The sequence below is a fragment of the Sphaerodactylus townsendi genome, unplaced genomic scaffold, assembly GCF_021028975.2.
Source record: "Sphaerodactylus townsendi isolate TG3544 unplaced genomic scaffold, MPM_Stown_v2.3 scaffold_19, whole genome shotgun sequence".
Lineage (NCBI taxonomy): Eukaryota > Metazoa > Chordata > Lepidosauria > Squamata > Sphaerodactylidae > Sphaerodactylus > Sphaerodactylus townsendi.
Genome location: NW_025950352.1, coordinates 791,129 through 807,982, shown reverse-complemented (window position 1 = coordinate 807,982; position 16,854 = coordinate 791,129). Strand labels below are relative to the sequence as shown.

The 16,854-nt window shown below is 57.3% G+C and overlaps 1 protein-coding gene across 1 annotated transcript in view; it reads right to left on the bottom strand.

Annotated features, from left to right (window-relative positions):
* The window catches only part of WDR97 (WD repeat domain 97), a 50,919-nt gene that overhangs the window by 9,138 nt on the left and 24,927 nt on the right, over nucleotides 1-16,854 (bottom strand). Inside the window, exons 6-16 of the mRNA XM_048482679.1 lie at nucleotides 16,300-16,455; nucleotides 14,016-14,141; nucleotides 13,703-13,909; nucleotides 12,637-12,762; nucleotides 9,961-10,119; nucleotides 8,241-8,372; nucleotides 7,324-7,431; nucleotides 6,669-6,803; nucleotides 1,352-1,552; nucleotides 895-1,016; nucleotides 594-753 (exon numbers count right to left, since the gene is read on the bottom strand). Of these exons, the coding sequence (XP_048338636.1) occupies nucleotides 594-753; nucleotides 895-1,016; nucleotides 1,352-1,552; nucleotides 6,669-6,803; nucleotides 7,324-7,431; nucleotides 8,241-8,372; nucleotides 9,961-10,119; nucleotides 12,637-12,762; nucleotides 13,703-13,909; nucleotides 14,016-14,141; nucleotides 16,300-16,455 (1,632 nt within the window). The remainder of the gene's footprint in view (nucleotides 1-593; nucleotides 754-894; nucleotides 1,017-1,351; nucleotides 1,553-6,668; nucleotides 6,804-7,323; nucleotides 7,432-8,240; nucleotides 8,373-9,960; nucleotides 10,120-12,636; nucleotides 12,763-13,702; nucleotides 13,910-14,015; nucleotides 14,142-16,299; nucleotides 16,456-16,854) is intronic.

Sequence of the window (16,854 nt, the reverse complement as noted above, 5' to 3'; positions counted from 1 at the left end):
CCTCCATAAATCTGTCCAAGCCCCCTTTAAAGCTATCCAGGTGAGTGGCCATCACCACCTCCTGTGACAGCATATTCCAAACACCAATCACACGTTGCATGAAGAAGTGTTTCCTTTTATTAGTCCTAATTCTTCCCCCCAGCATTTTCAATGGATGCCCCCTGGTTCTAGTATTGTGAGAAAGAGAGAACAATTTCTCTCTGTCAACATTTTCTACCCCATGAATAATTTTATGGACTTCTATCCCCCCTCAGACGTCTCCTCTCCAAACTAAAGAGTCCCAAACGCTGCAGCCTCTCCTCTTAAGGAAGGTGCTCCAGTCCCTCAATCATCCTCGTTGCTGTTGAAATGTGGGGAAAGGCTGCCTCCATGGCTGAGAAGCACAGGAGAAAGCAAGAGAGCTTCCTTGGTTGCGGCGGCAGTGAGGGATGCTCTTCTGCGGAGAGAGAACCCCAAGCCACAGATTTGGCCACCCAGGGCCACTGGTTGAAGAAACGGAAAACGAAGCAAGCGCCTGTCCCGGAAGGCAGCCTTGTGTGGTCGGGGGCTTGGGGGGAGCTGCCTCCTTCCCACCAGGGCTGTGACCGACCCACCTGGAACTCCTGCATGGCTCCTTCCAGCCAGAGAGAGCAGACCTTCCGCACCTCCTCTTTGGGGCTGCCTTCCTCCACCTGCCAGGAGTCCATCTCTTCATAGAAATAGCGGTGTGGATCCAGCACGCCCACCTCTTCCATCAGGCCCTCAATCGCAAACCTGAGAGGAACAGAGGGATTGGGGGTGGGGCAGCATTCTCAGCATCTTCTTCTTTAGCCGGTCTCCTTTTCCCCCCTCAGATCCAAGCCGACTGTGGACTCCGCCCAGGAAGGAGGCCTGTTGCCCCAGGCAGCTTCTCACCTGGACAAAGGTGGAGCCTGCAGGTAGTAGCTCATCAGCTCCACCATCAGGTCCCTGCTGTCCTTGTCCAGGATCAGGAGGGCACGCAGCGCAGCCAGGATGAACCTCTGCTCCGACTCTTCCTAGGGGGAGACCAGAAGGCAGAGCCCGTTCACCTGCTGCAGTCGAAAGGGCCGGCCTCCGTCCACCGGCAAGTCAGCCCGGCCAGAGGAGAGCTTCCCTTCCAGCCAGAGCCCTGGGGGTCTGGCCACAAGGATGCTGAAGGCCTTCTCCAGGAGGCCCCAAGGACCGTGCCCAGCCACCGCCACCACACCAGCTGTGCAAAGAACGGCCCTCCAAGCTCTGACCCACACCGGAGCTTAAAGCTCCTAGCCCCGCCATGAACACAATAGAAGCCAGGATTTGCATAAGTGCGGGAAAGACAGGCCCCCTCCCCAGTAGCAGGAACAGCCCCCACCTGCATGGAGGGAGCTCCGTTCTTCATGTTCAGAAGGCCAATCAGGGTGCTGAAGACCATGTCCCTCATGTCCGGCCCCAGGGCCTCCTCCAGGCTCAGGATGGCCTCCAGCAGCTGGGTTTTGGTGCCGAAGTCGGCCGTGGGCATGGCTGCCAGGAGCCTGGCCAAGAACTCGATCTGGCCCATTCCAGGGGGGCAGCGCTGGCCAGAGGGAAGAGAAGTAGCTCAGCAGGGGGGTGGGCCTCCCTCTTCCTCCTTACCTGGAGAGAGAGCCCTCGAGGCCCCATGGCGAGCATTCACTGCCGCACCTGCCCTCCATTAATCTGCCTTTATGCCACCACTACATCCTCTGGCCACAAATCCCACATCTCAGTCATTGTGGGAAGAAGCATTCCCTGTGGTCCACCCTGAATCGACTGCCCAGCAGCTACACTGGGAGCCCCCACCCTCTAGCATTCTGGGAGAGGAAGAAACAGCTCTCTTGGGTGGAGTCCACAACAGGGCACGTATCATGGGTGTAGGACGCCATTTGCAGGGGGGGGGGAGAGGCAGGGCCAGAACGAGGGGAAACTGCACCCGGGGCAAGCGTGCACTGGTGCGTCGAGCACCCCTTCTCCCCCGTGGTGCTTTGCCACTGCATAGTGCCAAGGGGGAGGTGGATGCAACACGTTGGGCACGTGCCCCTGTGGGGGTGTGGCAGGGACAGACAGGAGCGTGACAGGGGCGCGGGGCGCACACATGCCCCAAGCGCAGTTCCCCCTCGCTCCACTACTGACGCTACACCACTGGATGGGGGGGCTTCGCGCAGGTCCCGTCCCCCAAACGAGTCTGCCCCGTTTTATTTCCCTCAACCCGGGATTTTCGAAAATCGCAAAATCAGCAATCCTTTCGCACAGTCCCAGGTTGGAGCTGCTCCTGCACAAACGGCCAGGCAGGCAGGCAGGCAGGCAGGCAGGCAGGCAGGCAGGCAGGCAGGCGGCGCTTCATTTCCCTCCTTTTGGTCAAGCCGTCCACAGCCAGGGAGAACCTGCCTGCCATTGCCCTGCTACCGTGTTTCCCCGAAAATAAGACAGTGTCTTATATTAATGTTTGCTCCCAGAGATGCGCTATGTCTTATGTTCAGGGGATGTCTTATTTTTCTGTGTTCCGTTCGTCGGGCATGCTTCCAAACAAAAACTTTGCTACGTCTTACTTTCGGGGGATGCCTTATATTCGGGGAAACAGGGTAGTTCAGGGAGGTCCCTTTTTCTTTTCTTTTCAAGTTGGACATGCGCAGCCACGCAAGTGCCACCAATCGTATTGCGGGACAATCGGCATGACTGTGGGGGTTCGTTTCTGTATGCCTGAGCAGCTATGCATGTGTTGCAGGAAATGTTTACAAAGAGTGAAGGGTCTGCATGTGAAGGCGTGAAAAGCAACCTGGATTGTTTCTGTGGGCTCCAATCGCTGCCTGCACAACACGCGTGTGAATGGGGAAAGGGAAACCAGGCTCCTTTCTAACGACCGCAGCCTGTTTTATTTATTTATTTATTTATTTATTTATTTATTTATTTATTTATTTATTTATTGTATTTGTATACCGCCCTCCCCGAAGGCTCAGGGCGGTTTCCAACAAAATTAAAATTTAAAACATCATATATATAAGTTAATTAAAATACATAAAATATTAAACTAGAGATGGCTTCAGCTATTCTATTCCCCCTTTTATGAACCCACGGGAGGCCAGATGTTTGCTTTTTATTGCAGTTGATATCATCCCGGCTGGCCAAACGCCTGGCGGAACAGGTCCGTTTTACAGGCCCTGTGGAAACTTTGTAAATCCCGCAGGGCCCTGATCTCACCTGGAAGCCTGTTCCACCAGGTAGGGGCCAGAGCCGTAAAAGCCCTGGCCCTTGTAGAGGCCAGCCGGATCGCCTTGGGGCCAGGGATCACCAGTAGGTCCGCCTCCGATGAACGGAGGGGCCTAGAAGGGCGATATAGGGAGAGACGGTCCCTTAGATATGCAGGGCCAAGGCCGCGAATGGCTTTAAAGGTCAAAACCAAAACTTTAAACATGACCCGGTACTCGATCGGCAGCCAGTGCAGTTGGTATAGGACCGGAGTAATCCGGTCCCTTGCTGTTGCTCCGGAAAGGAGTCTGGCTGCCGCATTCTGTACGAGTTTCAGTTTCCGGATCATGGCCAAAGGTAAGCCCGCGTAGAGCGAGTTACAGTAGTCTAATCTAGAGGTGACCGTGGCATGGATCACAGTGGCCAGATCAGAACGGGAGAGATACGGGGCCAGTTGCCGTGCCTGCCGCAGATGGTAAAAAGCTGCCTGGGCTGTCTGGGTGACCTGGACCACCAATGATAGAGATGGATCCAGAGTCACCCCCAGGCTCTTGGCGGACAAAGTTAATTTTAACGTCTCGCCAAGAAGGGTAGGCAGGCCAAAGGCCACTGGACACTCCCCCCGGCCCAGCCACAGGACCTCCGTCTTAGTGGGATTCAACTTCAGCCAACTTGCACTCAACCAACCAGCCACAGCATCAAGACAACGCTGGAGAGCATCAGGGGCCGAGGTCGGGCTGCCCTCCATTGTGAACAAGAGCTGGGTGTCATCAGCGTATTGGTGACACCGCAGCCCAAAACTCCGAACTAGACTCGCCAGGGGGTGCATGTAGATATTAAAAAGCATCGGGGAGAGTATCGCTCCTTGCGGCACCCCATACATAATGGGGCGACGCTTGGAGATCTCACCCCCCGATGCCACCTGCTGTCCCCGATCTCGGAGGAACGAGATCAGCCAATTTAAGGCTGAATCTCGAACCCCGATACCAGCGAGGCGGTGGACCAAAAGGTCGTGGTCTACCATATCGAACGCTGCAGTGAGATCTAACAACACCAACAGCGCCGAACCGCCTCTGTCCAAGTGTAGTCGGAGGTCGTCCACAACAGTGACCAGCACCGTCTCGGTCCCATGACCAGCGCGGAAGCCAGACTGGAAGGGATCCAGTACGTTTGTGTCATCCAGGAATCGCTGGAGCTGAGCCGCCACTGCTCGCTCAATTACCTTGCCCACCGCTCACTCAATTACCTTATACGTTTGCTGCGTGGAATCGGCCTCTGACAGCTCTTCCCACCCCGTGCAAAATGTTATAAAACTCTTTTCTAGACTGCAAAACTCCCAGACTTTTCAACCTGTCCTCATAGGAGAGATGCTCCAACCTCCAAAGCATCTTGGTTGCCCTTTTCTGTATGTCCTTCTGACATTCAGAGACCACAACTGCACACATCTAAACGAGGCTGCGCCTCCAGTCGATACGTCATAATATTGGCCGTTCAGTTCCTTTCCTACTAATCCCCCAACGGAGAGTTTGCTTTTTTCGCTGCTGTCCACTAGGGCCCCAAGAACTTTCCCCCTCTCGATCTCAGCAAGCAGGGACATGAAGCTGGTCTTGTGCATCGTTACATGCACACTTGCAATGAACTTTATTTGCCACACTGTTACCCGTCCACCCAATTTGTAGAGATCCACGGTGGAGATTTGTGGAGATCCAAGGATGACTCTCCATGGTCATCCTTGATTTTCTACATCATTAAAAAAATTGTGTCATCTGCCAACTTGGCCACTACCCTGTTTACCCCCAGTTCCAGGTCACTTATCAACAAATTAAATAGCACCAGCCTCAGTACAGATTATTATGGGACTCCGGTGCTCTCTTTCCTCCCTTCTGAGAAGTGTCCAATCCAGCCATTCTCAACCAGGGTTCCCTGGTACCCTGGGGTGCCGTGAGCATGTCCCAGGGGTACTGCGGCAACACTACTGCCCCCCCCTCATTTTTGTGGTGTCTCCCACCAGCGGCAGCAAGGACATGGAGCTGGCCCATGGGGCAGGGCCTGCCACAAGGTCAGCAGCCACCCCCACCCCCAGTGCTTCCCTTCACCCTGGGAGGGGAAGGTGGGGTGTGTGGCAAGCAGGGGCAATGGGAGGGGACGGTGGAGGGTGGCGGCAGGGGTACCGTGAGATATGAAGAGTGAGGTCAAGGGTACCCTGACCTCGAAAAGGTTGGGAAACACTGGTCCAATCAGTCCTCCCCTTTGCTTCTGTCACTTAACCAACATTTAATCCAGAAGACGAGGGCCCTCTCACGGCTGCTCAAGTGTCACCAGGAGTCTTTAGGGAAGCCCTCTTGCCAGGAGGCTTTTGGAAGTCCCAGTGCCTCCTGTTTACCCAGCTGCCAGGTCGTTCGCTTCCTCAAAGAACTCCCAAAGGCTGGTGAGAGGGGGGGTCTTCCCTTTCCAGAAGCCAGACTGATTTCCCCTCAGCTCACTTCGCTCCTCTGCATGCCTCATAACTCTATTTCCATTAATTACAGTTGCCTCTCTGGCCAGTTTCCTGTTCTGGATATATTTTCAGGAATTATTGTTGTTTGTTTTGATGCTTTCAGCAGCCTGTTCCTCAAATTATCTTTTCATATGTCTAATTATGAATTGAAGAGACCGTGGACTCCCTTCTGTTCGCTTCATTAGGGCAGGCCTTTCACTTTTTAAAAGAAGCCTTTTTGCCTTTTATGGCTTTCTTGGCCGGGCGCATTAAACATGCCAACATTCTTTTACCCTTCACAGTACCTTCCCTAACCCAGAGGTTAATTCTCCCTGGGCTTCTATTAGGGTGGTTTAAATAGCTCCAGCGCATCCTCTAGGGATTTGACTCGCTTGTGTTTCCTTTTCAGATTCCTTTTAAATATTTCTTTCATTTTTCTAAAGTCCCTTCTTTTGAAATCAAATGTTAACAGTTTTGAACTTTCGGGGCAACTTTCCATTGACGTGAGCACTGAATAATAGCACTGTGGTCATGGTTCCCAATTGGCGCAACAATCTTTACAACTAGGGTGTTGTGGGTTTTCCAGGTGGTATGGCCATGTGCCAGTACAATTTTCTCCTGACGTTTTGCCACCCACAGATGCAGGCGAAACATCAGGAGAAAAGGCTACTGGAACACGGCCAGACAGCCTGGAAAACCCACAACACCCCAGTGATTCCAGCCATGAAAGCCTTCGACGGTCTTTACATCTCTTACCAGGTCTTGAGCCCACTCGGAACCAAGTCCGGAGACCCCGGTGGTTGTCTCGGAGACCAACTGCTCCAGAGCCCGGTCATTTCTGCAGCACGACTCAAGCGCACGTTCACCCCCATCAATGTGAGGGTAGCGGAAGTCTCCCAGGATCAGAACTTCATCTGCTTCCGTCACCTCTCCTATTTTCTTCTCCACCTGACACCAGGAAGTCCCCTGAGCCCCCGAGTCACCTGGCCAGCAGGTGCGTGCCACTTCTCACCTTGGGAAAAAGCTGCTTGAACCAGTCGGCATCCTTGAAGCACGAATAAAAGGCTGAAATATCTTCCTCTGTCTTTGCCTCAGTTAGTGAATACTGAGATTCACTCAGCTGAGTCAGGAAAACACTGGTGGCGCTCTGCAAGAAATGGCCAGGCCGAAAAGGAATTACTGGGGGGGGGGGCTGGTGATACAGCCCCCACTGCCTCTGGATCCTTGCAGTGTGGCCTTTCCACGGAGAGAGAAGGAACCGTAGCCATGCATGGCTGCACATGAAGCCCAGGGCATTATACGTGGCTCTCCCAGGCCAAGCGTGGATGAGCGGCCCAAGGCAGCATGGCTTCCATGAGGTTTTGAAACTGTGTCCCGTCCCCCCCCCCAGGCCCAGAACAGCACTCCCACCGCTGCGTCACATGGGCAGAGCAGCAGCGGAGCATCCGCCTGGCGTGCCGAACGTCCTGGGTTCAGTCCCCGGTGGGTGATGTGAAAGCCCCCTGGGGGAGACATCCATGTCTGGGTGGGCAGCAGTGGCCCCGATGGACCGCAGGGTCGGATGGCCAATCAGGCACCTTCATGCATTCATGTTCACTAACCAGGGCAGCTCCCGGGCATTCGCCTGCAGGCCGGACTCGGACCAGCCAAATCCCCCCGGAAATTACCTCCACCGTGCCAGACCAGGAAAGGTGGATCAGTTTCTCAGTCGATGGTTCTGTCCCAGGCTGTTGATCCTGAACGGCCGTCTTGACCGAGCTGCCTCTCTGCGGCTCCTAGGGAAGGCAGAAGGTTTGGGGCTGCATTGCAGGTGCCCAATACACATGGTGGCCGTAGCAGGGCCTGCTAGCCCCGACCCACAACCTCACAAGCACGTCGGGCTGAAGCCAAGCAGGGCTGGCAGCGGTCGGTGCCAGGGGAGGGCGTGGCACGCACCCTCCCGGTCGCCACGGAGGAAAAGTGTGTTTCCATTAGATCAGGGTGGCACTCCAGATGTTCATGGACTACAGTTCCCATCAGCCCCTGCCACTATGGCCATACTGGCAGGAGCTGATGGGAATTGTAGTCCATGAACATCTGGAGCACCATAGGTTGGCCACCCCTGCGACTAGATGGTTTTCACATCACCCAGTGGCAGCTGGCACAAGCGGCCCCCCTCTGCCCTCCTGTCTGGACTGCCAACCTCCGTGTGGGCCCTGGAATGACTTCTGGCCCCCGGACTACATAGGTCTGTTCCTCTGCAGAAAAGGGCTGGGGGGGGTGGATTGCTGGGCTCTGGTGTGTGCCCCCCCCCAACCCTGCGCTCAGGTGGGTCACAAGGGATCCTGCACACTCTGACCGCTCTTGGGGCTCTCCAGAGGTCCAGTTGCCAGCGGGGCAGCGGCAGGACGGCTGTTTGAGGACCTTCCGGGCCACTGTTCCTGCCACAGAAGCCCCACAGTTTTTTGACTGGGAAACCCAGCGTGGGAAGCAAGGAACAATGTTGTGAAGCCGAGAGGAAGCCGGCGGGAGGGTCCCAGCGGTCCTGAGGCCTCGGAACCTCCTGCCCTGAAGGTGCTGCAGAGCTCTGCAGATGTCTTCTTACCTCCTGGGCCTCCCTCACCCTCTCGAGCGCCTCCGCACTGGAGGGAAGTTCTGCGATGTGCAGCCGCTGAGTAACCACCGAATTGGGGATGAACCCAGAAGACAGCTTGGGCAGCAGCGGGCCTGTTGGCTCCTGGCAAAGAAGGACAACTCAGGAGGGAGGCAGCCGACCCCCCAGGCACACAGACCCCACCCCCCACGCAGAGGGCCGCCTGTGCCGTGCCCAGCCGTGGACTGATGGAGTTTGTCTCCCCCCACCCCCAAACACACACCAATGGGTGCCATTTCTCAAGCTGATCACACATGAGTAGCCACACTTGTAGCACCTGCAGTTGCGGAGCAGGGCCAGAAAAGATGGGGCCGTTTCTCTCTGAGCGCCCCCCCCCCCAAACAGCATCCCTTCTGAGTGACATGCCTCCCAAATCACAAAGTGGGGGGAGGGGGTACAGCAGTCACCCTCCCCCAATCTGATGTGACTCCAGGGGCGAGCAGGGGGCTTTCAGTCCAGTGAGGTCTCGGCTGGAGGGGGAGGAAGTTCTCTGAATTTCGGGGGGGGGGCTTTCCAGGCGCTCCCCATCCTCCCCCCAGTTTTTAGGAGCACAGTGAAGACCCCAGCCAGGGCCGGATCCTCGGGTGGTCCAGGGCAGCGTGTGAGGAGTTCAGTGCAGGTGAACGTCGTCGGCCCAGCAGTGGCAGCAGCACCTGGTGGGATCTGCACAGCTGGACTCACTCGAGGGAGGGTGGGGGACCATGCATGTCGCCTCCCACGGACGGAAAGCCAGGCACTTTGTGTTCATTGATAAGGACAGAAGAACCCCTGGGCATGTGCAGAGTGCCAGCAGAGTACCCAGGCAGAGACCACAGCTGCTCTGGTCTCTCAATCCTTTGGGGAGCTTGGGAAGTGGGACTCCATCCGATGGGGGGGGCAAAGGAGACCCCATAGTTGCCCACCTGGCCCAAGCAGGAGGCCTAGAGAGGGGAAGGGCAGAGCATCAGCCTGTCTACCACCCCCCCTCCACTTATCCCTTGCAGGCAAAGAGGCTCAGATATCCCCCCCCCCAACTCACACTGCACTAGAAAGAGGCCCTCCCGACTACCTGGACTCCCTGCCTTTACTTGGGGGGAGGAGAAGAGGAAGAAGAAGAAGAAGAAGAGTTTGGATTTATACCCCCCCCTTTCTCTCCTGCAGGAGACTCAAAGGGGCTGACAATCTCCCTTCCCCCCCCCCCACAACAAACACCCTGTGAGGTGGGTGGGGCTGAGAGAGCTCCAAAGAACTGTGACTAGCCCAAGGTCACCCAGCTGGCATGGGTTGGAGTGCACAAGCTAAACTGGTTCACCGGCTAAGCCTCCACAGCTCAAGCGGCAGAGCGGGGAATCAAACCCGGTTCTCCAGATTAGAGTGCACCTGCTCTTAGCCACTGCTGCTCCCCCCACTTCCCTTTTCAAGGGCACATGAGCCCGCCGGCCATGGTAGGTGGTTAGAGTGTCTGGCTAGAATCTGGGAGACCTGGGTTCGAATTTCCACTCAACCTGGCAGCTTGCCGGGTAACCTCATCCTTTCTCCATCTATCCTGCAACCTTGTGAGGACACAGTAAAGGAGGGGGGGACGCAGCCAGCCGCTTTGGGCCCCCACCGAGGAGGAAAGTAGGAAGATGAGTGAGGTAAACAAAGAAGCAAGAGGGAGCGCTGCCCGGACGCTGGTGCGGCCAGCACTTACCGTCTGCGACTGGGTTTTGTCCCTGCTGAGTGATGGCTGGGGAAAGAAACCCTTGACGACCTCAGAGGAGATCTGGCTCCTTGAGTGTAAAGAGGACTTGCTGTGCTTGTGAGTCTCTCGGCTCGCCTTGGACAGCGCCGGCTCCTCACGGCTGAGGCTCTAGACACAACAGAGGTGGCCTTAAAGCCCAGCTGCCACCTCCCCAGAGACTCCGCCTTCTGTGCCTCATGGCCTTGCCCCCCCCCCTGCCAGCCACCGATAAACACCACGGGGCCAAGAGGGGTCCCTACTCCCACCCTCTATGCCTCATGCATGTTGGAAGAAAGGGACTTTATGCTGTTTCCTGCCTCATCCTACTGAGGGTTTTTTTACTAGTGAGCTAGTGGCTAGATAGGGACTTAGGAATTTGTCACCTTTACTCCATCATGATGACTCTATCCCTTTGATACGATACTCTTAGGGACTTCCTCCCTTGCTTCCGCCTTCTTCTCCGACCCTCTCCATCTTACCTTCACCATGCCTAGGGAGAGGATGTGTCTCCTACGCATCCACCTCCATCCAGCTAGATTAGACTACACTAGATAGTGAACCTATTTCTCCACCTTTCTATCCGGAATGGAGTTCACTGATAAATACTCTTTTCATTAGATTAGAAACTACAAACGACTCTGACTTTCTTTTGTGTCTGAAGTTCTCTCTAGCCAGCTCAGCCACGCGTTTGTGCTCAGGTAAGCGTCCCTGTGTTCAGCCTCTGTGCCGCTCTGCTACTTTTGCAAGGGAAACACACGCACCAGGTGTGGTTCTCCCAACAACGCATGGCCCGTGCCACAGAGCTGGGAACCATTATTAGATCCCAGTCCCGGAGCCCCCGAGAGACCCTCAAGACTTCCAGGGCGGACGCCTCCAAGAGCGGAGCTCTCTTCACCAGGCACAAGCGGGGCGCTGCTGCTCCTTCTGCAACTGGGCAGGGCTGGGCGGTTCTTTTTTGATGGAAAAACAAGTTTCTAGCCCTCATGACGGATGAGGAAAAAACCCCAAAACATGAAAACAATGGGCAGGGGGGCTTCTTGAGACAAGCACCCGGCAGCTCCACTGAAATGAGGCAGGGGGCACAGCCTGTTCATCTTCAGGGGCTCTGCATTTGCAGGAGTCCGGAGGGTCTGAGGCCCCCACAAGAGGAGAGCGTGTCGTTGGGCGCATCCTCTAAGGTCTCGGAGCGTGCATTCCTTCACTCTCATCTTCTGCCAGCACTCCGGGCCTCGGTCCCCCCACTCTGGTCGGGGGAGGCAGAATATGTGGGACCCGGAGCCGTCTCTTGGCCTCAGACCTCAGGGAAGGACTACAGAGCAGAGGCGGAGCACTCACGTGGACAGGGTGGGGCCATGTGTCCCTGGGCGCATGCCAGCTCGTCACACGGGGGACAGAGAATCGCCCCCCACACCCCTCCCCTCGGCCCCACCCCACCAGGCTGCTCCTTCAGTCGGCAGAGGCTGGGTGAAGGAGCAGCCTGGTGGGTCCGGGCCGAGGGGCAGCCCGCGACAGGCCCCCGCCAGCTAAGGTCAGTGGGAGTTGTCCCGGGCGCCATTTCCCCTCCTGCGCGTCAGCCATAGAGTCAGAGAGTCTGGACAGAGGCACCTCCTCCTTCCTACTGCTCTGCAGTTTGCGACCTTCAGGGAATCTTCCTCCCTCCCTCTTTCTGCCACGAGGCAAGGCCAAGCTGCCTGCATCTCCGGCCACCCGGCTAGTTGGCCAGGCTAGCTTAGAAGGCGGCCTCTCCCCTCCCCGTCCTGCCTACACGGAGCTCCTTACACCAAAAGGGCTCCCGTGGGCTTTATTCCTTCAGCAGCACATGCGCCCAACCCGTGCCCTGCCATGCCACGCGCCCGGAGCCCTCTGCCACTGTGAGCAGCATATGCTGGGACAAAAAGGGCATGGAAGGAAACCAGCCCTGCTGGCTGGCAACGTCTCCTGGCAGGTAAGTTTCCCAAGAAGCAGCAGCAGCAGCAGCAGCAGCAGCATGTTGGCCCCTCCGTCATCCCCTCCCTCCCTCCCGCCCCAGGCCGCAGTCCCGCCAGACTCTGAGCGGGGCAAAGTTGTGGCACATCAACAAGACAAAACCACCTGAGTTGCACAGATGGCACCTGCTGGGAAACCAGCCGATCCGGGCTGCCACATCCCTGGGACCAGAGGTGGGATCCAGCAGGTTCTCACAGGTTCCCGAGAGCAGGTTACTAATTATTTGTGTGTGCCGAGAGGGGGTTACTAATGGGTGATTTTGCCACGTGATTTTTGCCTTCGTTACGCCCCTCCTCTCAGCAGTAGCGCGCAGAACTGGAAGCAGTCTAGCAGGAGGTGCGCCGGCGTGCGTGGCAGCCTGCGCCTGCGTGCATTCGTTTCCCGCCCAAGGACCGGCGCAGCGGCTGCGTCCTTGCCATGGCCCCGCCCAGGAATGCCCCACCCCTGGAATGCCCGGCCACGCCCCCGTCGTGCCCCACCCAGCCCCATTGGCGCTACGCCACAGTTTGAATCCCACCACCATGGGAACCTGTTACTAAAATTTTTGGATCCCACCCCTGCCTGGGAAACTCCTGCCTCTGCCCTGCGCTTTGAAATGTATCCTGGGGAGTGACCGTCAGCGTCCCACTGAGCTCACGTCCACCCCGTGTGGCCTTTTACCTTCTCACTCTTGGAAGCGTCCACGGTGGCGCTCAGGATGGAACTGGCAACCAGTGAGGCCGGCAAAGAGCGTGGCTTGGGGGGCTCCGGTTTGTCCTCAGGGGGGAGACTTGACTGCCTCCGACGCTGGAGGGGGGGAGAGAGAGGAGGCGAGCGCTCGGAAAAGCCTTCCCAGACCTTGAAAGAGCTCCAGGGATCCTCTGGGAATCTTCCCCTCCCCTCCCCATCCTTCACAAGCCAGGCTTCGGCAGGCCAGAGCGGCCTCTGAGCCAGTCTGGCCCCCATTCTGTCCTGCTCTGCCTTTCTGCAATGCCTGATCCGCCCCCCGCCCCACAAGCCAGCCTCCATTTCCCTTCTGTACTGCCTTGCAGTTATTACGGGTGGGGTGGGGGGCTCTGAGCTCTGGAGGCTTTGAAAGGGGGCTGTCAGGGGAAGCGGTGGAGGGGAAGTCAGCCGTGTCCAGAGGCAGGCCGTCCCCTTCTGAACTGGAGGCTCCTGGGTCAGCAGCAGCAGCAGCAGAGAGACAGGCTGCTCTAGGGGGGCCCTATCTAAGGGGACACCCTGCGAGGCACGGCAGGGGAGCGGGGCCAGGCGGACGCTGGGGCCTGATCCAGCAGGGCGCATCTTCTGGCCTTTCCGTGGATAACCCTCAGGGCAGAAGCGCAAAGCCCTGTGAGAGGATGAGGCCGGTCCACAAGATCTGTCCAGGCAGCCATTTCGGCGACAGGAACGCCTCCACCTGGCCGGGCCAGACCAGCCCCACCTCCGCACCTCTTTGAAGCGAAGCAGGGTCAGACCCGGCGGCGAGTCCTTGGGTGGGCGTGCGGCAAGGACCTCTGGGCCAGGCAATGGCAAACCACCTCTGCAGGTGCCTTGCCTTGGAAACCCAACGGGGGGCGCCATCAGCCGGCTGTGACTTGATGGCCAAAGAAAGGGAGGGTGTGTGTGCATAAGAGAGGGAGAGAGAACACACACACACACACACACACACTGTCTGCTCCGGAGAGCTCTGATGTCTCGCCCCCCCCCCGCCCCCCCCCCACTTGAGGGGATGCTTCTCACGCACCTTCTGCCAGGTCTCAAGGAAACGCTCTTCCGAAGAAGGCGCTGTGGCGGAGGAGGAGGCTGGCGATCTCGGGGCTTCCTTCTCAGAAGATGCCAGGGCCTCTGGGGAGGCAGCCAAGGGGACGAGGCCCTGGAGCAGCAGGAGGGACTCCTGGGTCTCCGGGAGGGATGGCGCTGCTGGAGCTGGCTTCAACCACGCAGCCTCTGCCTGAGAGACCAGGGGGGCGGTCTGAGAACTGCCCACGGCTGCCCCCCCCTTCTTGGCTCAGAAACCCCCACCCCCACCCCCCGCGCAGGTGGCTGCAGCTCCCCACCTGGATGCTCGTCTTCTTTTCCCCTTGGACTAGCTGCAGGGAAGCCTCTCGGCCCCCAGGCAGGGGGGTGGCTGAAATGGTGGTGGAAGAAACGACCAGGCCCTTGCCCACGGAGGAGCCGGCATCCTGCGGGCAAAGGGGGGACAGGAGGGATCTTGTCCCAAGGATTGGCACACTTGCAAACCCAGGTGGGGCCAACGCCAAGGGTTGCCAGCCTCCAGGTGTGGCCTGGAGAACTCCAGGAACAACAGAGATTTGTTCCCCTGTGAAAATGGCTGTTCTGGAGGGTGGAGGGTGCGGCCCTGTACCCCACTGAGGTCCTTCCCCCTCCCAATCCCTGCCCTCCCACGCTCCACTCCCCCCCAATTCTCCAGGACTTTCCCAATGAACAGCTGGCAGCCTGAGGCCCTATACCAGAGGCAGTCCTCCCATTGGGCAACGTGGGCAGCTGCCCAGGGCGCCACCTTGTGGTGGGCGACAAAATTGCAGGTTCGTTTGTGGGGGATTTTGTATTTTCAGTGTTTTTCCGTTTTTGGCCTGCAGGGGGCGCAGATTTAGGCTAGCAGCACCAACATTTCAGGGATGTTTTGGGAGACTCTCCTGATAATGGGGTTTTCCCCACTCACCTTCTGCTGCGCGCCGCTCTCGCGCCCCCTCAGCGCACGTCATTCCTGGTGCACTCTCGGGGTTGACCACGACCCCGTGGTCATCAAAAGGTGCCGTTTCTTCAGCGCCAGGAATGACGCCCGCTGAGGTAGTGCAAGAGCGGCAGCGGAAGGGCGGCTGCGTGGTTGCCGCCCTTGCAAGTGGGGAGCACCACTGGACCCCGCGCTACTTTCCCGGAGTAGCGCGCAGCAGAAGGTGAGTGGGGAAAGCCCCAATATGAGCCGGTTTTGGTGAGGTTTGGTTTAGGGAGTCCAAAGTTATGGACTCCCAAAGTGAGTGCCCCCATCCCCCATTGTTTCCAATGGGAGCTAATAGGAGATGGGGGCTACACCTTTGAGGGTCCATAACTTTGGACCCCCCGAACCAAACTTCACCAAACCTGGGTGGTATCATCAGTAGGATCTCACGAAGATACTCTGAAATGTTGGTGCTGCTATCTTAATAATTGCACCCCTGAGAGCAGGCATTTCCCCAGATTTTCCTTTTAAATCTACCCCCTTCCTGCCAATGCTTGTTTTCTTTCTTTCTTTTATTCTCTCAATGCCTAATAAAGGTTATTATTTTTTATTATTAAATTCACCCCCTTCAGCATGGATTTAAAGGGAGAATCTGGAGTCCCCAATTTAAATAACATTGAAAGTGATGCTGTTTGGTGGTGGATTCCAGCATCACTTGTTTAAACTAGGGAGCCCAGATTCTCCTTTTAAATCCATTTTAAAGGGGGAATCTGGGGTCCCCAGTTTAAATAACATTGAAAGTGATGCTGTTTCCCCCAATTGGGGGGACTGGATACAACACCATAAAATGTTTTCATAGCAGTAATAAAACATTTTGAAGGCATTTTGAAAATGTTTTCAAAAAGTTTTTTCTGCTGTGCGGCATGGCCCATTGCTGTGTTCAGATTTGTGAGTTGGGGCATGTTCTATAATGTGATGGTGACTTTGAAATGACCTGGTGGAAAAAGTCATTGTTTGGTCACGGTGGGATAGGGTGGCTGCCCATGGGGGGGCGGGGGGGCGGCATCAAAATCAGGTTTTGCCCAGGGCTCCAGTTTGCCTAGGTATGCCTCTGCCCTATACACTCCACCTGCGAGGGCCTCTTCAGAGGGGTTCCCACAAGAAGGCTGGGGGGGGGGGGCATCATTGCTGTTCACCTCAGGTGGAAAAAAACCTGTGGGCCTCCATGGAAAATGGTTGCAGCAGGGAGGACAGGTGTTCCTTTGGAACTCCCTGCCACAGGAGGATGGGCAAGCAGAGCCCCTCCCCTCTTTCCCAAAGGGAGTGGAGACTTCCTCTGGCTCCAGCAACTGAGTGCAGCAAAGGGGTTTGGGTCCCTTTTCCCGACTCCCTGTTGGGACCAGCCTGCTGGCTCCGCTCTCAGCCCCACCCTTTTGCCCGCTGGGCTCTCTCCTAGCTGGAATGGCTTGGCTTGCCTTGGCTTGGGAGCTGCTGGGTGGGGCAGCAGAAAGGGGCTTTGTGGGTCTGGTGGTCGCAGCTGGGTGGTCCTAGTTGCTCCCAAGAAGCCCCTGGTGAATGGACCAGCAGCTCGGCCAAGGAAATGGAGGGGGCTGGCTGGGGGGGATTCTGGAGCGGGGGGGGGGGGGAGTCATTTCCATCACCTTGAGCTGCTCACTGGCGGCTTTCAGAGAGGCCAGCTGAGGGAAAGCGCCCAGGAACATGTTGGAGGGGTTGGGGCCATACAACTCCGAGATGGACCCGCAACGGCCGATGGCCTCCAGCACCTCGTCGGCATCGAAGAAGTCTTCCTCGGGGATCTGTGCGGGGAGACCAAGGGTGGGGGGGGGAGAAGGGAGGCCACAGTTCAGCCATGGGCCAAAAGCCATTCAGCCATCAGGGGAAGGGAAGGGAAGCCGTCCAGGGCAGCGCAGAGGGGCGCTTGCTGGCGTGGTGGGGAGGGAATGCCGAGGGCTTCGCTGGTCAAGAACAGATGCCGTGAATGAATGGGAGCGCGAGCGTGTGGGTGAGGGGGGAGGGCACCACGGGCTGCGCAAACCCTGGTCGGTCGTGATCCTCCTGGGAGGGGTGGGGAAGGCCAGGCTGCAGGAGCTGCTGCGGGGTGGGAGGTGGGGTGGCATCAGAGGGAAGGATGGCCGGAGGACCTCCTCCCAGGCAAACCACCAAAGTGACTGCAGGGGACCCCACAGGGGGGCCCT